Source organism: Danio rerio, chromosome 2, assembly GCF_049306965.1.
Source record: "Danio rerio strain Tuebingen ecotype United States chromosome 2, GRCz12tu, whole genome shotgun sequence".
NCBI lineage: Eukaryota > Metazoa > Chordata > Actinopteri > Cypriniformes > Danionidae > Danio > Danio rerio.
Window position 1 is genome coordinate 55,475,001 of NC_133177.1, and position 24,873 is coordinate 55,499,873.

The following is a 24,873-nucleotide window of genomic DNA, read 5'->3' on the forward strand; positions in this document are numbered from 1 at the left end:
TACAATCACACCAGTGTGATTGGAATGTTCAGAGCACACATCATTAACTGCTAAAATTAAAATCTGACGACGAGGGAGAGGTGCGTATCGCTTGTCATAAATCACAATTTATCTGTGCTTTCAAACATTTGTTTTAGGTTTCAGACATTCAAATACACATAACTACAAGCAAAACATACCACTTAAGATTTGTAAAATACATGAGGATGTGCATTAAGATGGAAATAATAATTATTTTTCAATATAACCGGACGATGTGCTCTGTACACACTGTTTATGTTACTAGAATACTTGATCAAATCCTCTCCTAGATAAAAAGTTGCTTACCTTCATGTATTTCAGCAGAAAATTGCAGAAAACACGATGTAAATCCAGCAGCTCGGATCTCTTTTGCAGTTGTTGCAAGAAGGGATACAGCTGCGATTGGAAGTTTATTTTAATGAGAAGTATTTATATTATATATTAAACTCCGCATTCATTGTATTTTATTAGCATCTACCCTTACTTCAATTCTAAATCCAACCGTCAAGGTAATGTAAGAATATTATTTGTTGTTCAGTGACACAAAAATGATGCTATATTAATGTGAGTATCCTCAGCTGTATCTCATTTAGACCTCACCGCGCTGCAGGAGAGGGTTAAGTTTAGATGGGATACAGCAGAGGAGACTATAGCATATATAGCATAATTTAATAAACCAGTTCTATCTATCTATCTATCTATCTATCTATCTATCTATCTATCTATCTATCTATCTATCTATCTATCTATCTATCTATCTATCTATCTATCTATCTATCTATCTATCTATCTATCGTTCTATCTATCGTTCTATCTATCTATCTATCTATCTATCTATCTATCTATCTATCTATCTATCTATCTATCTATCTATCTATCTATCTATCGTTCTATCTATCGTTCTATCTATCGTTCTATCTATCGTTTTATCTATCGTTCTATTTATCTATCTATCTATCTATCTATCTATCTATCTATCTATCTATCTATCTATCTATCTATCTATCTATCTATCTATCTATCTATCTATCTATCTATCTATCTATCTATCTATCTATCTATCTATCTATCTATCTATCTATCTATCTATCGTTCTATCGTTCTATCTATCTATCGTTCTATCTATCGTTCTATCTATCTATCGTTCTATCTATCGTTCTATCTATCTATCTATCTATCTATCTATCTATCTATCTATCTATCTATCTATCTATCTATCTATCTATCTATCTATCTATCTATCTATCTATCTATCTATCTATCTATCTATCGTTCTATCTATCTATCTATCTATCGTTCTATCTATCGTTCTATCTATCGTTCTATCTATCGTTCTATCTATCGTTCTATCTATCTATCGTTCTATCTATCTATCTATCTATCTATCTATCTATCTATCTATCTATCTATCTATCTATCTATCTATCTATCGTTCTATCTATCTATCGTTCTATCTATCGTTCTATCTATCTATCGTTCTATCTATCGTTCTATCTATCGTTCTATCTATCTATCTATCGATCTATCTATCTATCTATCTATCTATCTATCTATCTATCTATCTATCTATCTATCTATCTATCTATCTATCTATCTATCGTTCTATCTATCTATCTATCTATCTATCGTTCTATCTATCGTTCTATCTATCGTTCTATCTATCGTTCTATCGTTCTATCTATCGTTCTATCTATCGTTCTATCTATCGTTCTATCTATCTATCTATCTATCTATCTATCTATCTATCTATCTATCTATCTATCTATCTATCTATCTATCGTTCTATCTATCTATCTATCGTTCTATCTATCGTTCTATCTATCGTTTTATCTATCGTTCTATTTATCTATCTATCTATCTATCTATCTATCTATCTATCTATCTATCTATCTATCTATCTATCTATCTATCTATCTATCTATCTATCTATCTATCTATCTATCGTTCTATCTATCTATCGTTCTATCTATCGTTCTATCTATCGTTCTATCTATCTATCTATCTATCTATCTATCTATCTATCTATCTATCTATCTATCTATCTATCTATCTATCGTTCTATCTATCGTTCTATCTATCTATCTATCTATCTATCTATCTATCTATCTATCTATCTATCTATCTATCTATCTATCTATCTATCTATCTATCTATCTATCTATCTATCTATCTATCTATCTATCTATCGTTCTATCTATCGTTCTATCTATCGTTCTATCTATCGTTCTATTTATCTATCGTTCTATTTATCTATCTATCTATCTATCTATCTATCTATCTATCTATCTATCTATCTATCTATCTATCGTTCTATCTATCTATCGTTCTATCTATCTATCGTTCTATCTATCGTTCTATCTATCTATCGTTCTATCTATCGTTCTATCTATCGTTCTATCTATCGTTCTATCTATCTATCTATCTATCTATCTATCTATCTATCTATCTATCTATCTATCTATCTATCTATCTATCTATCTATCTATCTATCGTTCTATCTATCGTTCTATCTATCGTTTTATCTATCGTTCTATTTATCTATCTATCTATCTATCTATCTATCTATCTATCTATCTATCTATCTATCTATCTATCTATCTATCTATCTATCTATCTATCTATCTATCGTTCTATCTATCTATCGTTCTATCTATCGTTCTATCTATCGTTTTATCTATCGTTCTATTTATCTATCTATCTATCTATCTATCTATCTATCTATCTATCTATCTATCTATCTATCTATCTATCTATCTATCTATCTATCTATCGTTCTATCTATCGTTCTATCTATCTATCGTTCTATCTATCTATCGTTCTATCTATCGTTCTATCTATCGTTCTATCTATCGTTCTATCTATCTATCTATCTATCTATCTATCTATCTATCTATCTATCTATCTATCTATCTATCTATCTATCTATCGTTCTATCTATCGTTCTATCTATCGTTCTATCTATCGTTTTATCTATCGTTCTATTTATCTATCTATCTATCTATCTATCTATCTATCTATCTATCTATCTATCTATCTATCTATCTATCTATCTATCTATCTATCTATCTATCTATCTATCTATCGTTCTATCTATCGTTCTATCTATCTATCGTTCTATCTATCTATCGTTCTATCTATCGTTCTATCTATCTATCGTTCTATCTATCGTTCTATCTATCGTTCTATCTATCGTTCTATCTATCTATCTATCTATCTATCTATCTATCTATCTATCTATCTATCTATCTATCTATCTATCTATCTATCTATCTATCTATCTATCTATCTATCTATCTATCTATCTATCGTTCTATCTATCGTTCTATCTATCGTTCTATCTATCGTTCTATCTATCTATCGTTCTATCGTTCTATCTATCTATCTATCTATCTATCTATCTATCTATCTATCTATCTATCTATCTATCTATCTATCTATCTATCTATCTATCTATCTATCTATCTATCGTTCTATCTATCGTTCTATCTATCGTTCTATCTATCGTTTTATCTATCGTTCTATTTATCTATCTATCTATCTATCTATCTATCTATCTATCTATCTATCTATCTATCTATCTATCTATCTATCTATCTATCTATCTATCTATCTATCTATCTATCTATCTATCGTTCTATCTATCGTTCTATCTATCTATCGTTCTATCTATCTATCGTTCTATCTATCGTTCTATCTATCTATCGTTCTATCTATCGTTCTATCTATCGTTCTATCTATCTATCTATCTATCTATCTATCTATCTATCTATCGTTCTATCTATCGTTCTATCTATCGTTCTATCTATCGTTCTATCTATCTATCGTTCTATCGTTCTATCTATCTATCTATCTATCTATCTATCTATCTATCTATCTATCTATCTATCTATCTATCTATCTATCTATCTATCGTTCTATCTATCGTTCTATCTATCGTTCTATCTATCGTTCTATCTATCTATCGTTCTATCGTTCTATCTATCTATCTATCTATCTATCTATCTATCTATCTATCTATCTATCTATCTATCTATCTATCTATCTATCTATCTATCTATCTATCTATCTATCTATCTATCGTTCTATCTATCGTTCTATCTATCGTTCTATCTATCGTTTTATCTATCGTTCTATTTATCTATCTATCTATCTATCTATCTATCTATCTATCTATCTATCTATCTATCTATCTATCTATCTATCTATCTATCTATCTATCTATCTATCTATCTATCTATCTATCGTTCTATCTATCGTTCTATCTATCTATCGTTCTATCTATCTATCGTTCTATCTATCGTTCTATCTATCTATCGTTCTATCTATCGTTCTATCTATCGTTCTATCTATCGTTCTATCTATCTATCTATCTATCTATCTATCTATCTATCTATCTATCTATCTATCTATCTATCTATCTATCTATCTATCTATCTATCTATCTATCTATCTATCTATCTATCTATCTATCTATCTATCTATCGTTCTATCTATCGTTCTATCTATCGTTCTATCTATCGTTCTATCTATCGTTCTATCTATCTATCGTTCTATCGTTCTATCTATCTATCTATCTATCTATCTATCTATCTATCTATCTATCTATCTATCTATCTATCTATCTATCTATCTATCTATCTATCTATCTATCTATCGTTCTATCTATCTATCGTTCTATCTATCGTTCTATCTATCTATCGTTCTATCTATCGTTCTATCTATCGTTCTATCTATCTATCTATCGATCTATCTATCTATCTATCTATCTATCTATCTATCTATCTATCTATCTATCTATCTATCTATCTATCTATCTATCTATCTATCTATCGTTCTATCTATCTATCTATCTATCTATCTATCGTTCTATCTATCGTTCTATCTATCGTTCTATCGTTCTATCTATCGTTCTATCTATCGTTCTATCTATCGTTCTATCTATCGTTCTATCTATCTATCTATCTATCTATCTATCTATCTATCTATCTATCTATCTATCTATCTATCTATCTATCTATCTATCTATCTATCGTTCTATCTATCTATCTATCTATCGTTCTATCTATCGTTCTATCTATCGTTTTATCTATCGTTCTATTTATCTATCTATCTATCTATCTATCTATCTATCTATCTATCTATCTATCTATCTATCTATCTATCTATCTATCTATCTATCGTTCTATCTATCTATCGTTCTATCTATCTATCGTTCTATCTATCTATCGTTCTATCTATCGTTCTATCTATCGTTCTATCTATCTATCTATCTATCTATCTATCTATCTATCTATCTATCTATCTATCTATCTATCTATCTATCTATCGTTCTATCTATCGTTCTATCTATCTATCTATCTATCTATCTATCTATCTATCTATCTATCTATCTATCTATCTATCTATCTATCTATCTATCTATCTATCTATCTATCGTTCTATCTATCGTTCTATCTATCGTTCTATCTATCGTTCTATCTATCGTTCTATTTATCTATCTATCTATCTATCTATCTATCTATCTATCTATCTATCTATCTATCTATCTATCTATCTATCTATCTATCTATCTATCTATCTATCGTTCTATCTATCTATCGTTCTATCTATCTATCGTTCTATCTATCGTTCTATCTATCTATCGTTCTATCTATCGTTCTATCTATCGTTCTATCTATCGTTCTATCTATCGTTCTATCTATCGTTCTATCTATCGTTCTATCTATCGTTCTATCTATCGTTCTATCTATCGTTCTATCTATCGTTCTATTTATCTATCTATCTATCTATCTATCTATCTATCTATCTATCTATCTATCTATCTATCTATCTATCGTTCTATCTATCTATCTATCTATCGTTCTATCTATCGTTCTATCTATCGTTCTATCTATCGTTCTATCTATCGTTCTATCTATCTATCGTTCTATCGTTCTATCTATCGTTCTATCTATCTATCTATCTATCTATCTATCTATCTATCTATCTATCTATCTATCTATCTATCTATCTATCTATCCTTCTATCGTTCTATCTATCGTTCTATCTATCGTTCTATCTATCGTTCTATCGTTCTATCGTTCTATCTATCGTTCTATCTATCGTTCTATCTATCGTTCTATCTATCGTTCTATCTATCGTTCTATCTATCTATCTATCTATCTATCTATCTATCTATCTATCTATCTATCTATCTATCTATCTATCTATCTATCTATCTATCTATCTATCTATCTATCTATCTATCTATCGTTCTATCTATCTATCTATCTATCGTTCTATCTATCGTTCTATCTATCGTTTTATCTATCGTTCTATCTATCTATCTATCTATCTATCTATCTATCTATCTATCTATCTATCTATCTATCTATCTATCTATCTATCTGTCTGTCTGTCTGTCTGTCTGTCTGTCTGTCTGTCTGTCTGTCTGTCTGTCTGTCTGTCTGTCTGTCTGTCTGTCTGTCTGTCTGTCTGTCTGTCTGTCTGTCTGTCTGTCTATCCATCCATCCATCTATCTATCTGTCCGTCCGTCTGTCTGTCTATGATTAAATACTCTATATCCATTTGTAGACTCAATAGATTTAACTAAATAGACACATTGCAATAGTTATATTTAACTCTACTGATATTTAATATAATATAATATAATATAATATAATATAATATAATATAATATAATATAATATAATATAAAAAAAAATCCATACAATTTTTTAACCATTTAAATCGTAGTAAATGGCAAAAAGCACAGGATTTTGAGCATTTGAGAGCAGTCTACTCATGAGGAAAGATGATTTGAGTGAGTTTTATGCTGTTTGCTGTTGTGATCGATGGAGCAGAAGAGTCGAGCTCAAAGATCAGAGGGAAAGTGTGACTTCTGCTCCGCTTCACACACACTCAGATCATCTCTGCTTCTGTCACGCGCTGTCATTCCAGCACTTCTCATCTGATTGCTGGTGCTCATGGGTTTTTCACGCTCTGTCAGACGCACATCGCACAAACAAGGCAAGAGCTTCACGGGAATCCTTCACTAGAACTGTCATGACAGGAAAAGCAGCGCCCGAGAAAATACCTACTAATATGAGACGTTTCTGAGCATAAAATCAGCACATTAGATGATTTCTCAAAGATTGTGTGACACTGAAGACTGGAGTAAAATTATGCTGTCAATGCAGTTTAATATTTCACATTACCACTTTTTTTGTCTTTCCTTGATCAAGTAAATGCAAAAATATACACCACCAGACAATGTTTGAGCAGTAAGATGCTTTAATGTTTTTAAAAGAGGCCTATTCTACTTGCGAAGGCTTTGATCAAAATACAGTAAAAAATATTAAATTGCATCTTCGTTTACTTTCCCTCGTTTTCACCTACTTTATAAGTCCTTCTATTGACTTCTATTGCATTTTTCTAGATATCTTCTTTTGTGTTCAACAGAAGAAAGAAGCTCATATCAGTTTGTGGTAAACTGTGCCTTTGAATTACAAAGTAAAATACAGTAAAAATGTTAAAATAACTATTTTTATATTAAATGTAATTTAAAAATGTATTTATTTCTGTGATTAAAGTTTTTTTAGCATCATTGCTGTTGTAAATGTTTTAAAATGTGCTGATTTCTGTTCTCCTATGTGTATAATTGGTTCTCAGTAAATATTAATATTTTTATATAATTATCATTAAGTATGATTAATATAGGGTGGCTCACAGCAAGAAGGTCACTGGTTTGAGTCCCTGCTGGGTCGGTTGGTATTTCTGTATGGAGTTGGTTCTTCCAGTTAGGGCTGTGCGATTAATCGAAATTGTATCGCGATTTGAAACGCTGTGATTAGCTATTCGCAAGAGACTACAATATGAAATATACATTATTTAACTTTCCCCGCTCAGAGCAAATGCATGACTGACGTCAGTGTGTGACAGTCATCTGTGTGACAATCTTACTAGCCAATTGAGTGAGCACACTTTCGTTCTGCCCAATCAGAATTGATAAACCGAGCTATACAGAACGTCCACAATAGGGTATATTCCGAGCTAGTGTTTTTCCCATGCTGATAAACTTCCGGTGACCAGTTTTTTCCATTTTATACGGTTCCTTTTACAGCATCGATGTTGTGATGTAATCAAAATACAATCAGTTAAATAGACGTTGGCATTCATTTAGTTGCTCAAGCGTAAAACGAGGAAAAAAGCCATTTGCTAGCACGTGCCCGTCAGAATCGACAGGTTAGCGCTGAAGCTCCATTGAATATACTGGGGTAAAATAAATGCTCATATTATAAAGACATGGCAGGGAAAAATGTAATTTAAAGTGGTGCTTCTTGTATAATCTAAGACCCACTTTATATCGGATATCACTCAGCCAGTGAAGATCGCTGATTAAAAAAAACAACAAAAAAACAACAGACCTTAAACGCACAGATTTTGCATTGGGACACAGTTCACCGGAAATGATTAACCCAGGTTACTGGCAAATTAAAAGTTCTATTGGCATGCTTCGGCATATACCCTATAAAAAACAAATAAACAGGAAAGCACGGAAGAATGGGATAATTGCATTTGCTGCTTCAGAAGCATTAATAGACTAATTAATTCCAGAGAAAAACAGCACATTGGTATTATAGAAATATCTTAGTTTTAAAGGCACAGGCACAGACACCAAATAAAACCAAGTAATCTGTATGAGATGTTGCAGAATTGTTCCTTGTTGCCACAGCATGAGGAAATACAACAACCAGCACCTAAAAAAGCACCACAGGCGGCTATATGAGGAGCGTCTTGCTAAAAAGCAGGGGCGTAGATTATTGTATAATTTAAATTTTCGCGAAAACATTGTTCTGATGTATTTTCGTTTTTAGGATTCTTTTGAGCATTTCCATTAGAAATGTCTTTACGTAAATTTTAAACTACATTTAGTTTAAAGTGTTTAATTGCACAGTTTGTTCTGTATATTCGCTAAAATAAATGCAACCTTGGTAAAACAACATAAAATATTACTCCTTTCAAATATATACAGTTGAGAATTATTAGCCCCCCCCTGTATATTTATGTCCACAGTTTCAGTTTAACAGAGATTTATTCAACGCATCTACACATCTCTAAACAATAGTTTTAATAACTCACTTCTAATAACTGATTTATTTTATCTCTGCCATGATGACAGCACATAATATTTGACTAGATATTTTTCAAGATGCTACTATTCAGCTTAAAGTGACATTTAAAGGCTTAACTAGGTTAATAAGGTTAGTATAATTAGGGATGTTATTGTATAACAATATTTAAAGTAGTTCTTATAGTTCTGACCTCAACTGTATATGTGGGAGAGTGAAAAATATAGTGAACTTTTTTTCACTGTTTTGTACTGATTTTATTTACGCTCTTTGTTCATAATGCTTGTTTTGCAGTGACGTTTGAAGCAGCGGACTGGGATCAGTGTACTCTCCCATGTGACGAGGCACTAAGGAAAGCAGGAGTGTCCAGAGTCAGCCCTCCGTCCAGCGGAGCCACCAGTTTACGAAAACCCCATGGCATCCTGGGAGAGAGAGTGGATCCAATGCTGCCCCTGGAGAAGCAGGTGTATGTATGAACACATGCTCAGTGGGCTTACTATTACAAAACAAGCTTCACACGGGGTCTGGAAGAGGCTTTGAGCACCAGATATACAGTTGTCAGAATTATTGTCAGAAGTCAGAATTATTTGCCTTCCTATTTTTTTTTCCAAATATTTCCCAAGTTATGTTTAATAGAGCAAGGAATTATTCACAGTATTTCCTATAATATTTTTTCTTCTGGAGAAAGTCATATTTGTTTTATTTTAGAATAAAAGCAGTTTTTATTCTTTTTAAAACCATTTTAAGGTCAATATTTTTAGCCCCCTTAAGCAATATTTGTTTTCGATTGCCCAGTGAGCAAACATTGTTATACAATGACTTGCCTAAATACCCTAACTTGCCTAATTAAGCCCTTTAAATGTCACTTTAAGGTGAATACTAGCGTCTTGGAAAATATTCTGTCATTATGGCAAAGATAAAATAAATCAGTTATTAGAAATTAGTTATTAAAACTATTATGTTTAGAAATGTGTAGAAAAAAATATTACTCTTATTCATTTTTAAGCAGAAATTGGGGAAATAAATATACATGGGGGCTAATAATTCAGGAGGGCTAATAATTCTGACTTCTACTGTATATTTTGAAGAATTATTACTGTTTTTACTCTAGCTTTTGATGAATTTAATGCATCTTTGCTGAATAATATCACAATCCCTTTAAGGCAAGTCATTTCACTCGGTGGCCATCTTTGAAACGCCTCTCGGGCAGTATGCCGGGGCATTCTATCTGAATAGGGAAACATCAAATTCTCCAAAACTGCTTGCCAAGCTTACAATCGCATAACATATTACGAATAACCAAGAAAATTAAACAACCAGCTGCCTCTTTAGTTTCATTCCTAAATGTCCAAATCACTCAAAATCTGCAGAAACTCATGCCTGGTCCGAGCTCATCCTCTGGAGTATCCTCAGTCTATAACGATCAATGATTGGCTCCTGTACTAGAAGGTGGGGTTTATTTGCCATATAGCAATCAATGATTGGCTCCTGAACCAGCAGACAGGGCTTCATTCAGCATATTGACCGTTACACTTTCCCTATTCAAAAAGATACGAGTGACATGTCTTGTGTATTCTATGGTCTTTGATAATATTCATTTCTGTAAAAATAATAAATAAATCTTTCTGACCCTAATCTTTTGAATGCTATTGTAGGTCATTTGGGTGTTATATGCCACAGTATGAAGCAGACAATAATGGGGTTTTGTTTTAAATAAAGCTAAAGTGTTGACAGAATGACTGACTGAGGCACAAGCTGTACAGGCTCCGCCCTTTTCTGGAAACATGGCCAGGGGAGGAGCAGCTCATTTGCATTTAAAGAGACACATGAAAACTAAGATGTAAAATATTATGTCTGATGTGTTTAAATTTCTGCTCAAAATACCTTATGGCTTATTTATATATGCTAAATGACCCTTTTTTGGGTGGTAAAAGCCGAAACAATTGGTTTTCATGTGTCTTTTTAAATGCAAATGAGCTGCTTTTTTTGTATGTTGTATGCTTTTATTCTTTGACTGTTGAACAATAATAATAAAAGAATGAAATCAATAAAATAAACTTAGCCAAAAGTGTTAAAAGCAAAATACTTAACATTATTTTACCTCATTTTTTTACTTAAGTGTTAATCATGTCACTTGTTTTCGCGTGTTTAATATTTCTGTGTCCATTTTAGGTGGTATCATGGTGCATTGACGCGTTCAGAAGCCGAATCTCTGCTCACGCTGTGTAAAGAGTGCAGTTACCTGGTCAGGAAAAGCCAGACCAGTCGAAATGACTATTCCCTCTCTCTCAGGTACAGTCACATTGCACACAAACTCACATCCTGCGTCTAAATATGACTACTTCCATACTACATAAAGCAGTGTGTGTGTGTGTGTTAGATGAATAGTACGTCTGATAGTATTGACAGAGCAGTAGCCGGGAAGAACCCAGTTAACTTGCTTCCTCTGCTGAGATTCTGGAGTGTGCATTTATGTTCGCTTTAGTATCCCATGAGGCCGCCGGGAGGGTTTATGAATTGCAGTGAAGCAATTTAACTGACACTACTAGGTCATCATGTGAAAGCAACAACATGGAGGATGCACAATGCAGTATGTCTGCATGCTCATGTTCATACTATATAGAACATCATTTGTAATTGTTGTGAATTAAGTTTAAATTCAGATGTATCACTATATACAGTTGAAGAATAAATTATTAGCCCTCCGGTGAATTTTTTTTTCTATTTCCCAAGTGATGTTTACCAGAGCATGGACATCCTTTCACAGTGTTTCCTGTTATAATTTCTTATTATTTATTATATTAGTCTTATTTCTTTAAGTTTGGCTAGAGCCATAGACTATAAAAAATATAGATGTAGTATCCGTGATGTCACCCATAGGTTTCTGAAGAGTGCAAATGAAGCTACAAATGGGCGTGGCCAAACGTCACCATTTTGTTCAAGCGACATGGCACTGACTGCGGTTAACCAAACATTGGCAAAGAGGCGGAGCTACAGATGCCTGTTAGCATTTTGCTTAGATGGGGTTTTTGGAAGAAACGCTTAATACTTCATTACCTGCGACTTGTTTGTGTTCTGACCACATGTGCTTGGTTGTGTACTACTACAGGAGCATTTTAAAGTCACGTCGATCAGCTGGTTTGTTTATAAGCTGATCCACTGATGAATCATGGCTTTAAAACACTACAATTTCCCTGTATCTGTGGTTACACTCCGTAAACATCGGTGAATTCGGTGAACTGATGACCTTCACGTCCAATCACAGTCATTTCTGTTGAGCATGTGGACAATGGCAGGTCAGCGCTGTTTAGGAACATGCTCAACAGTGCTCAAATGTTAGCAGCAAATGGACGTTTTTAAAATCTCACTATTGATGGGTACCGAATTCCAGTATCGTGACAACACTACCACCTAGCAACACCCTATTTGCCATTTGACCCTCTCTTCCTTGTAACTTCCCTGTTTTTCTTTCAGGATTTGCGCTTATTTTTAAATATTGTCATTTATTTATTTAATTTTGTTCTTGCTCTGTAACTACCTTGATATTCTACTGCTGGAGGGCAGTTACATCTGGTTATTCTGCAATGTGTAATTATGCAATTAATTCAGGCTAGAGGTGTTTTTATGGGTCTGAATGTGTTTAGCATGCTATTAATAATGTATTTCCTATTGAAAAACAAAGTTTGACCGCTTTTGATGTTTCATAAGTAATGAGGTGAGCAGTATGATCAGAATATTACATCATGGTATGCAATCCTACAGCCTTTTTTCTTTTATTTGACTTAAAATATAGTTGCATTGTTCAATATTTGCTGTGGAAAATAAAAATTGCTATAATAGTGCTGTGTACAATAGTATTCATAATGAGCTGTGCTTATATTAATCTCATGACATAAAAGCCAACTTGCATAGGCTAACCATCTGCTGTTTAAAAGTCTAAGCCAGAGCATTGTCTGTTGCTTAAATCTAGCCTAAAGCGCCATCTGCTGCTAAAATCTAGCCTAGAGCGCTATCTTCTGCTAAAAATCTAGCTTAAAGTGCTGTCTAGAGGTTAAATCTAACCTAAAGTGCTGTCTGGAGGTTAAAACTAGCCTAGAGCGCCGTCTGCTGTTAAAAACTAGCCTAGAGTGCCATCTGCTGTTTAAAACTAGCGTAGAGTACCATCTATTGTTAAAAATTAGTCTAGAGTGCCATCTACTGTAAAAAACTAACCTAGGGTGCCATCTACTGTTTAAAACTAACCCAGAGTGCCATCTACTGTTAAAAACTAACCTAGAGTGCCATCTACTGTTAAAAACTAACCTAGAGTTCTGTCTGCTGCTAAAAACTAGCCTAGAGTGCCACCCGCTTTTAAAAACTACTTTACAGTGCCATCTGCTGTTTAAAACTAGTCTAGAGTGCCATCTACTGTTAAAAACTAGCTTAGAGCGCCGCCTGCTGTTTAAAAACTAGCCTAGAGTGCCATCTACTGTTAAAACTAGCTTGGAGCACAGCCTGCTTTTAAAAACTAGTGTAGAGTGCCATCTACTGTTAAAACTAGCTTGGAGCACAGCCTGCTGTTAAAAACTAGCCTAGAGTGCCATCTACTGTTAAAAACTAGCTTAGAGCCCCGCCTGCTGTTAAAAACTAGTCTAGAGTGCCATCTACTGTTAAAAACTAGCTTAGAGCCCCGCCTGCTGTTAAAAACTAGCCTAGAGTGCCATCTACTGTTAAAAACTAGCTTAGAGCGCCGCCTGCTGTTAAAAACTAGTCTAAAGTGCCATCTGCTGTTGAAAACTAGCTTAGAGCGCCGTCTGCTGTTAAAAACTAGTCTAGAGTGCCATCTGCTGTTGAAAACTAGCTTAGAGCGCCGCCTGCTGTTTAAAAACTAGCCTAGAGTGCCATCTACTGTTAAAACTAGCTTAGAGCACAACCTGCTTTTAAAAACTAGTGTAGAGTGCCATCTACTGTTAAAAACTAGCTTAGAGCGCTGCCTGCTTTTAAAAACTAGCCTAGAGTGCCATCTACTGTTAAAAACTAGCTTAGAGCGCCGCCTGCTGTTAAAAACTAGTCTAGAGTGCCATCTACTTTTAAAAACTAGCCTAGAGCGCCGCCTGCTGTTAAAAACTTGTCTAGAGTGCTATCTACTGTTAAAAACTAGCCTAGAGCGCCGCCTGCTGTTAAAAACTAGTGTAGAGTGCTATCTACTGTTAAAAACTAGCCTAGAGCGCCGCCTGCTGTTAAAAACTAGTCTAGAGTGCCATCTACTGTTAAAAACTAGCCTAGAGCGCCGCCTGCTGTTAAAAACTTGTCTAGAGTGCTATCTACTGTTAAAAACTAGCCTAGAGCGCCGCCTGCTGTTAAAAACTTGTCTAGAGTGCTATCTACTGTTAAAAACTAGCCTAGAGCGCCGCCTGCTGTTAAAAACTAGTCTAGAGTGCCATCTACTGTTAAAAACTAACTTAAGAGTGCTTATCATAGTGTTCATCACGACAAGGTTTGTTTGAGCCCAGGTCGACCATGGCTCGTTATTATATGTATATATTATTATGCTGTAATCTCTCGGCTCATCGGCTGTGTATTTTAAACATGGCGGTTCCTTTTTCATTCTGGCTTGTTGCGCAACCGAATGACGTAGCTACGCGTCTAGCTCCTCCTTTTGGTACCCGTTTTTGTGTTTGGTACCCTTTCTAAAACGGCGGCAAAAAAGTAGTACGGTTCAGTTCGGTATGCCTTTTGACAGTGGGAACGGCCATAAAAGCGTACCGAACTGTACCACTTAGTGGAAACGGGCCATTAAGTATTCAAAAAACTTGTAAAGTAGCTGTTTATATCTGCATGTAGCCTAGAAAAGGAGAATTAAACGCATCATTTGAATAGTTTGACTACAGTAGCCTCTAAAATAGGCACAAATTATCCCTCAAAGCACTGAAAATGTATATATTTTATTAATAAATTTAAATACATTCATAAATTTAATTCACTGAAGCATGTATTACCAAACTACTAGCAAAAAAGTTGACCCCCTCGATCGTTAATGTATAAGGTGCACACTGAATGGAAGGTATATATTTGGGAGAATGTATTATTTTTGTTTTTTATTATTAAGTTTCTTGCAAATTTGACATTTTATTTCAGATTCATTTGAAATTAATTAATTTTCATGAATTTATTTCAGATTGTGTAACTTTGGTTGTTGATTGCTATACAAAAATGAAATAAAAAATTTTGGCATTTTTTTCAATCATTTTCTGAACATTTCTAAACTGTTTCGTTAACTATTACAACACTGTCTGTTGTATTATCACTAAATCTCTCTCATTTCACCCATTTCAGCCATTGCACATTGCTGTCCATATGTCTAAGAAAGTAATATGCAAATTGACCGTTTCCCCCTCTTTTTTTTTCTCTCTTTACTTGTGTATGTGCAGGAGCTGCCACGGGTTCATGCACATGAAGTTCTCTCAGTCTCGTGACGGCAAGTTCATCTTGGGTGAAAACAGTCCTCCGTTCGACTCCATCCCCGAAGTCATTCATTTCTACACCACAAACAAACTGCCCATCCGTGGAGCCGAACACCTGTCACTGCTGTTCCCGGTGCTTGTGCAGACGCTCTGAGACACTCACACACACACACACACACACACACACATTGTCTCACACGCTCACAAACACTCAGGGCTTCGCTCAGACGGCGACTATAGTGCTTAACTTTCAATAACCGTGTTTCCACTGTTGAGTCAAACTGTTAGTAAAACCTGCCATTAACACTCCTCAATTAGGCAAAGTTATAAGGAATAGATGCAAGTGTCTGGTCTACACGCTGTCTCACGATTTGCATACTTGATAGGTTCTTGATAGTATTAAAAAAAATAACTAGTGTCCCAAATTGTAGTATGTTTAAGTATTTCAGAGTTATTTCAGGTTGAAATGTGAAGTGCAGATTCACTTTCAAGATAACGGCTAATATTGACCACAATATATTCGATTAGAACTACAAACATGGCCCAAAGTGTTTTTAAAAATAAACTACAAAAGTGGGGAAAATTTGAGAATGTTAATCAGAAAGAGGCTTAGGTTAAAGTTTAACCTTATTTATATATATTTTTGTGTCATAAACAGTATATTTAATCTGCAACAGCACTGAATGTACATCTGGTCTGAAATCACAATTCTGCAAACACACAAGGAGATTTCTCTGCATGAAATACCCATGAATGGCAAATAATTAACCTGTTACGATGACCTTCTTATGGCAGCTGATTCTAGACTAATATCTATTCTCATTCTCCTTAACCTGAGTGCGGCCTTTGACACTATTTCTCACAGCACCCTCATCAATAGATTATCCTCTCTCGGCATCACCAGTATGCCACTTGACTGGTTTAAATTTTATCTCTCTGGCCGCACTCAGTACAATCAACTCAAATCATTCACTTCTCAGCATTTTACAGTTTCTTCAGGTGTACCCCAGGGCTCAGTCCTGGGCCCCCTGCTTTTTATCATCTGTCTCCTTCCACTTGGTAATATTCTCCATAAATATACCATACAATTCCACTGCTATGCGGATGACACCCAGCTCTATTTCTCTGGCAAACTCTCTTTTTGTTTTCCACCTACATCCCTCACAGTCTGCTTAGCAGCAATCAAATCCTGGCTCTCTCTTAACTTCCTTAACTTAAATAGCTCAAAAACTAAGGTTTTTCTTGTTGGTACCAAATCAACTCTCTCCAAAACTGACAGCTTTGCTCTTTCTATTGATGATTGTTCCATTTATCCCTCTAAACAGGTTAGGAGTCTGGGTGTCATCCTTGACAGCAGCCTATCTTTTGATTCTCACATCAATAACATCACCCGGTCTGCTTACTTCCACCTGTGCAACATTAACCGTCTCCGCACTTCTCTTACCCCTCATGCCACTGCTCTTCTTGTCCATAGCCTTGTCACATCACGATTAGATTACTGCAACTCTCTTCTCTTTGGTCTCACTCATAAATCTCTCTGTAAGCTTCAGTTGGTCCAGAACTCAGCTGCCCGGATCATCACCAGAACCCCTTCTTCTCATCACATCACCCCTGTCCTGCAGCAGCTTCATTGGTTACCTGTTCAGTTTCGAATTGATTTTATAACTTTGATGTTAACATTCAAAGCCATCCACAATCTCGCCCCTCCATATTTGTCTGCCCTCATACACATTTCTGTTCCTTCTCGCACCCTGCGATCTTCTTCCTCCCTCCACTTGTCTGTTCCCTTTTCTTGTCTATCGTCCATGGGCGACAGAGCATTTAGCCGCTCTGCTCCACGGCTTTGGAACTCACTACCACCTGCCATCAGACACATCGACTCCCTCACATTATTCAAATCAAGACTCAAAACTTACTTATTTAGGATGGCTTTTAATATTTAATTAATTAATTTTATCTGCACTATTGCTGTTTTTTTTTTAAATTATTTCTCTTGTTGTTTCATTGCTCTTGTTTTATTGTACGGTGTCCTTGAGTTGCCAGGAAGGCACCTTTAAATAAAATGCATTATTATTATTATTAATATTAATATTTTCCTCAGCAGTGTTTCTCAACCACGTTCCTGGAGGAGCGCCAGCACTGCATGTTTTGGGTGTCTTTTTTTCTCTGTTACAAACATTGCAGGTCTTTTACTCTCTTCTAATGAGCTAATGATCTGAATCGAGTGTGTTTGGAAAATGAGACACAGAAAATGCACAGAGCTGGTTTCTCCAGGAACATGGTTGAGAAATGCTGATTTACAGTATAGGAAATTAATTATGAAAGAAATATGTAGGATCTGATGAGACGATTGACAGAAGCAGCAGTCATTAAAAGGTGATGTCTCTTAGCTTGTTACACACTCAAAAGGCTGTACTTTATCTTGCAATAAGAATACATACTTTAAGGACGTAGTACAAGTAGGTGAATTGGGATGCAGCATCAATATATGATCAATAATTAAAACAGCAATTCATTCATTTATATGAGCAGTCCACCTCAAACAAACAGAAAAGGGGAAAAAACACAGCCTAATTTAGTTGCCGCTTCCTTGAATCCCTTTATTTTTAACCACTACTGACTTATTTTTTCTACACTTAGGGTTAGAGTTAACCCTAGGGCTAATCCTAACCCTGAACTTTTGTGTTCACACCACAACTGCAATACTATTCTTGGTAGTTTGAAGATTTAAGGATAAAATGTAGACCGGCCAAAGTATTTATTGAGAGTTTGCTAAATACTAAACCAATGATGTACAGCAAAAGTAGTATGAGTAGATGAACTGGGACACAGCACTACAGCATCAACATTTGACCAATAATTCAAAATAGCAATTCATTCATTTGTATCAGTAGTCTACCTTAAACAAACAGCCTAATTTAGTAGACACTTCCTTCAATCCTCTTATTTTGATCACTACTCAAAAATATTCTGATATTATTGAATTACAGTATCAACAGACACAAATATGATGATATATAAAAAAAATAGAAAGAAATTTTAGGGTTGCCTACTTTTGTTGCCACTTACTTGAAACCTGTTATTTTTAAACACAAAAACTCAAAAAATACTCAATTATTACTGAATTCTAGTTACAAAGACACAAATATGAAGCTAAATAAATGCACATTTAGTTCTTCAGTTGTTCATGTTCTCATTATGGCGATTGCTTGCATAATTAGCCTTTAGCATCACATTTCTAAATCTAAATCGCATTGCAATCAGTGTTATTTTAGACACTCACTAGTGGTTTTGAAGTTGATATTAGCTTGTGTTCTACTGAGAAACGCACCCCTGCCATAAATGCACCCCCTCTTAAATACGCATCTATTAACTTAAATTGATACTTTTTTAATAATAGTTATGACATTAATGAAAATGACTAAAGTGAGTTTCATTATGGAACCTTTCCCTTACAAAAGATGTATATACACTACCTGAAAATTCTTATCGCCTTTCTAAGTTTTAGGAACAACAAATAATAACTTGACTTCAAGTTGATCATTTGGCATCAGAAGTGGCTCATATGAGGGTGAAGGCCTACATATTACGCTCATTTTACCAAGATAAAATATGATCATGCCTTGATTTTTAATTCTTTAATTAGGGCAGTAAGGTCTGACTTTGCTGAGACAAAAGTCTTGTCACTGAACAGAAATAATGTCCAGTATAGAATATAAAGTCATGCTGCAGTGGAAACAGAATGAATATTGTGCCTGACTCCATCATGAGCTTGGAGGACTGCATCCACACATCTCTGCAATGACTCCAATCACTTATTAATAAAGTCATCTGGAATGGCAAAGAAAGCGTTCTTGCAGGACTCCCAGGGCCCTATCATACACCCGGCGCAAGGCGAGACGCAATTGTTGTTTGCTAGTTTCAGCTCTGCGCAAGAGTCGTTTTGATGTTTTGCGCCACACTGTTTAAATAGCAAATACATTTGCGCTCATATGTGCGCCCATAGGCGTTCTGGTCTAAAAAAGAAGGCGTATTGAGGCGCATTGCTGGCACGTTGCTATTTTGAGAAACTTTTTTCAGCTAATTCATAACAATTTGCTTTTGTATAATGTTATTATTATTAGCAGTATTGTTTATTATATGCATATTTATATTTGTTTTATTAAAAACAAGCTTAGATTTGTCCACCTGTCAGGTTTTTAGATCATATGGGGCACAGCATGTGTATTAGGATATGACTCTATCTTGTTCATAAACAATGGTGACAGGACTTTTCATTTTGATGACACTGACACTTTGATTGACATCAATACTTGCTTTTGAGGAATGAACCATCCATTTTGAGCAGGCGACGCGCTTTTGCAGGTTATCAGCTAGGTTTTGCAGTTTGCACTAATTGTTTTGCAGTTTGCATTAACTGTTGTGCAAATGTAAATAGTGCAGTGAGAAATGCACCAAAGTGTCTGAGAAAAACTGTAAAAGGAGAGCACCTGGAGGTGGGAGAAAAGTCAGTATAAAGATGGGACAGAAAATAGACTCTTCAGGAGAATTGTCCAGGAGGGACTTCAGATTGCTTTGGGGTTTGCTCTTGACTATCTCAACTTCAAACCTCCAGTCTCATCATTGATAATTGATGGAAAGGCAGAGAACTACGATAACAATTATAGCCTAATGCTAATGAAAGTGCATTTCACAGCAGTGGTGCGTTTCTCTACACAACAGCTTGTACACACTGATATGAAAACATGCTAGCCGTTCAACAGTGGAAATGCGGCTATTCACTCTTTGAGCAGATCTCTGAGAGTTTGATTTGTATTATAGATAGGATTGATTTGATATTTGTGGGGCGAGCTCGACTGAAAGCACCGCCGGCCTGTAAATGACACTGTATTGATGTGCGACACGAGTGTGAGGAATATTTGACACACTGCTGGACTTTTGTGTTCGCAGCACTGCAGCCGCAATACTACTCTTGTTCGATATGGGGATCAAATGTAGACCGACCAAAGTATTTATAGAGATGTTTGCTAAATACTAAAGCAATGATGTACAGCTGAACAATCCAATGCTTTGTAGGATTTCTTGATTCAAAAAGTGAAGCAGTTCATCCACAATGATCATTCTGTTGTCATTTATTCATACGCATGTTCCTTCCAAGCTTGTATGGTTGACTTGAATCTTTAAAACAAAAAGGAGATACTTTGAATGATGTTTAAGCTGCTCTTTTCCAGGCCGTAAAAGCGAATGGTGACTATGGTTAAGTCCAACAAGAAAAAAGTATAAATGGATTTACATATAATTAGTTGCAATATTGCAAGTCTTCTAAAGACATATAACGGCTTTGTGTCGAAAAACACAACTTTTTTTGTCATTGATAATTATTTTGCCATTTTTTTTTTTTACATGTGCTATGGTTATATAATAATAATAATAATCATAATAATAATAGTTTTTTGTTTGAACTAGACCATAGGGAAAAATATAAATAAACTTGAAGTGATCTGTCTGTAAAAAGATTAATGTATTACAAAAAAGTTATTATTTTACAATAGTACTTTGTAAAAATAATCCTTTTTTTCTCAGTTATTACTTGCCTTAATTTAGACATTTTAAGTGACAATTGACTCCTGCAATTGTTGATTTAAAAAAAATTTATTTTGTTAAAGCTAAACTAAATCAGGAGACAATTAAATATTTGGTCTGTTGATAAAAATGCCATAAAATGACAAGAAGTACCCCTTTTTTCCAACAAGAACTACTAATAACATTAGAAATGAATTATGATGTAAATAAAAGATTAGTCATTCATTCATTCATTCATTTTCTTGTCGGCTTAATCCCTTTATTAATCCGGGGTCGCCACAGCAGAATAAACCCCCAACTTATCCAGCAAGTTTTTACGCAGCAGATGCTCTTCTAGCTGCAACCCATCTCTGGGAAACATCCACACAGGTACTCATAAACTACGGACAATTAAGCCTACCCAATTCACCTGTACCGCATGTCTTTTGACTATGGGGGAAACCGGAGCACCCGGAGGAAACCCACACGAACGCAGGGAGAACATGCAAACTCCACACAGAAACACCAACTGAGCCGAGGCTCGACCCAGTGACCTTCTTGCTGTTAGGCGACAGCACTACCTACTGCGCCACTGCTTTTGCCCAAAGACTGTTTATCTTTAATTTATCTAAAATTTATCTTTATTATTATTATTATTACAATAATATATTTAAATGAGGGCAAGGTGAATAATGCAGGGGCGACACAGTCAACTTTTTATAGACGGGTCATAAAATTTTAAAGGTATTTATATATTTCACTATGGTCTAGTGGGCGACAAAGTGACTCAGTGGTTAGCACTGTCTCCTCACAGCAAGAAGGTCGCTGGTTCGAGCCTCGGCTGGGTCAGTGGCATTTCTGTGTGAAGTCTGCATTTTTCCCCTGTGTGTGTGTGGGTTTCCTCCGGGTGCTCCGGTTTCCCCCACAGTCTAAACACATGTGGTATAAGTGAATTGAATAGACTAAATTGGCCAAAGTCTATGTTTTGCAGTACTGGGTTGTAGCTGGAAGAGCATCCGCTGTGTCAAACATATGCTGGAATAATTGACGGTTCATTCTGCTGTTACGTCCCCTGATGAATAAAGGGACTGAGCCGAAGGAAAATGAATGAATGTAAATTTCAACTAATGTCATTCATTTACAAACACTTGAGTTTTTATTTTCTTTTTGCAAACAGTACTAATGTTCACCAAATACAGAACATAAACTACGAAAAACATTCAATAAAACAATTATACTGTATGTTTATTAATTAACGAATGTATATTTGTAAATCAAAACAAAACAAATTGAGGGAAGATGTTGCAAATATATCCTTTATTATTTCAGACATTTTCCCTGTTCATTAACGTAAACCCTGCCATTTTTAATTATATCGTATATGTTTTAGTATATAAATCAGTTTATACACAATTGTTCCCTATTTGTAACAATTTCAAAAGTTGTCTTACAGACATTTCTGCCGCTTTGTTTGTCATTTAAAGCAGTGTTTCTCAACCGCGTTCCTGGAGGCCTACCAGCCCTACACATTTTCCATGTCTCCTTAACAAAAAACACCTGATTCAGATCATCAGCTCATTAGCAGAGACTGAAAGAGCTGAAATGAGTGTGACAGACAAAGGACACATCCAAAACATGCAGTGCTGGTGCTCCTCCAGGAACGTGGTTGAGAAACACTGATTTAAAGAGCTTAAAGGGATAGTTCACCCAAAAATGAAAATTCTGTCATCAACATCCTATAAAAAAAACTTATTTTTGTGTTCAACAGAATTACAAAACAAACTGAGACCGATTTGTAACAAGTCAAGGGTGAGTAAATAATGACAGACTTTTCATTTGTGGGTGAACTATCCCTTTATTGCACTATAGTCACCATTAGTATTGTACTGTAAATGTAACTCAAAATCTCTCCTTTTGTGCTCCCTAATAAATCATGCTGGTTTAGAACGACACAACAACATCACTAGTTGATTATAAGCAGAACTAAGGACTTCTCTTTAGGAACTGGAAGCCGCCCCTTCACTTCCTATGGTCACAGACTGTAAGCAATGAATCATGGATTAATGTTAAGGAAGTGAAGACACGACACTGGAATGTTCCGACTGTGACTTTCACTTAACCGGATGCACACAAATCCCACAATCCAGGATGATGGAAACAGGAAATGATGTCTTAAGCTGCACTTTGATTCGCTCCAGCGCATCGCTCTTGTAGAATGACAGGAAGTGGTCATTGCTGTGGCATTTCAGACAGCTGTCGTTATCCTGACCATCATTGTACGCTGCTTTTAGTGCTGTTTGGACTGAGGACTTTTTAGCAATGCTTCTTGAGATGCTTTACGTCACAGGTGCCAAAGCCAGTTGCATAGTTTAATTCCAACCTTGCTTCAACACACATACCTGTCCGTTTGAAACAAGACTGAAGGACTCAATTAGTTTGATTAGATGTGCTTAATTAGGGTTGGAACTAAACTGTGCAGAGCTGCGGCCCTCCAGGAGCTGAGTTTGACTCTTGTGCTTCACATGAGCGTCTCCTCTGAGTTTTTTTGGAGTTATTGTAATGTTTTAATAAGATAATCTTTAAGATAGTACCCAAAGATTTAGCATATTTTTCTGTTAATGCTAAAGTAATGAGTATTTTTCCTGTGAAGAAACACAAGCTCCTGCTGTATAGTGAATGATATGGTGAACAGCTTTGAAATTATAAAGATTTTTGGGGATTTATTTAGTCGCACATGATGGAAATCCTGCATTTAGACTGCAAAACGTGATTTTAGCTTTTGATAAATGTCTAAAGTTTCTTAAATCTTGGTAATTAAAATTACATTAAGGAATAATTTACCAAAACATTAACATTTACTCACTATTTACTCGCCTGCAAGGGGGTTCAAACTTTTATGTGATTCTTTCTTCAGTTGAACACAAAAGAAGATATTTTGAAGAATGCTGGAAACCTGTAACCATTGACATCTATTGTAGGAAAAACAAATAATATGGAAATGAATGATTAGAGTTCTTCAGCTTTCTTCAAAATATCTTCAATATAACAAGAAACGGGTTTGGAACAAGTCAAAGTTGCGCAAACGATGACAGAATTTTCATTTGATCAAAATGAAAGAGTTTTTGCTTACAAATGTTGAGAATGTTTAACAGTATGGTTTTCATCTTAATTTTTCATATCTCACTGGCGGATGTTTATTACATTCTTTAGTAAAGTCTCACTTTTGATCAATGTGTCAGAAAAACAATGTCTTAATTGGAAAGTTCACCTCCAAAAAAATAACGATTAGTTGTTCATTTATTCAACTTCAGATCATCAAGATGTATTTTTTTCTCCAGTAGGACTTTGAAGATGATTTTAGCTGAAGCTGTTGCCTTTGTTGACTCATAATTTAAAGCTAACAATGCTTTGAGAATTAAAAAAAGAAGTTTTGGTGATTTTTGGGATTTATTTAGTCGCACGTGATGGAAATCCTGCATTTAGAGTGCAAACCTTGATTTTAGTTTTCCATAAATGTCTAAACTTTCTTTTATCTTTATAATGAAAATGACATAAAGGGATAATTAGCCAACAAAATGAATATTTACTCACCTGAAGCAGGTTTCAAGATTGTACGTGATTCTTTCTTCTGTTAAACACAAAAGAAGATATTTTGAAGAATGCTGGAATACTGTAACCATTGGCATCTGTAGTAGAAAAAAAATGCTATGGAAATGATTGTTTACAGTTGTCCAGCT

The 24,873-nt window shown here is 34.9% G+C and overlaps 1 protein-coding gene across 3 annotated transcripts in view; it reads left to right on the forward strand.

The window, feature by feature from the left end:
• Positions 1–20,688, forward strand: part of shda (Src homology 2 domain containing transforming protein D, a) — a 40,429-nt gene extending 19,741 nt beyond the window's left edge. For 2 of the 3 annotated variants that reach the window (XM_073918544.1, XM_073918548.1), the window contains exons 6-8: positions 9,426–9,597; positions 11,304–11,423; positions 15,542–20,688. In XM_073918544.1, the coding sequence (XP_073774645.1) occupies positions 9,426–9,597; positions 11,304–11,423; positions 15,542–15,728 (479 nt within the window). In that variant the 3' untranslated portion in view covers positions 15,729–20,688. The remainder of the gene's footprint in view (positions 1–9,425; positions 9,598–11,303; positions 11,424–15,541) is intronic. The other variant, NM_001110835.1, reaches the window with a different exon arrangement.
• The last annotated feature ends 4,185 nt before the right edge of the window (positions 20,689–24,873 follow it).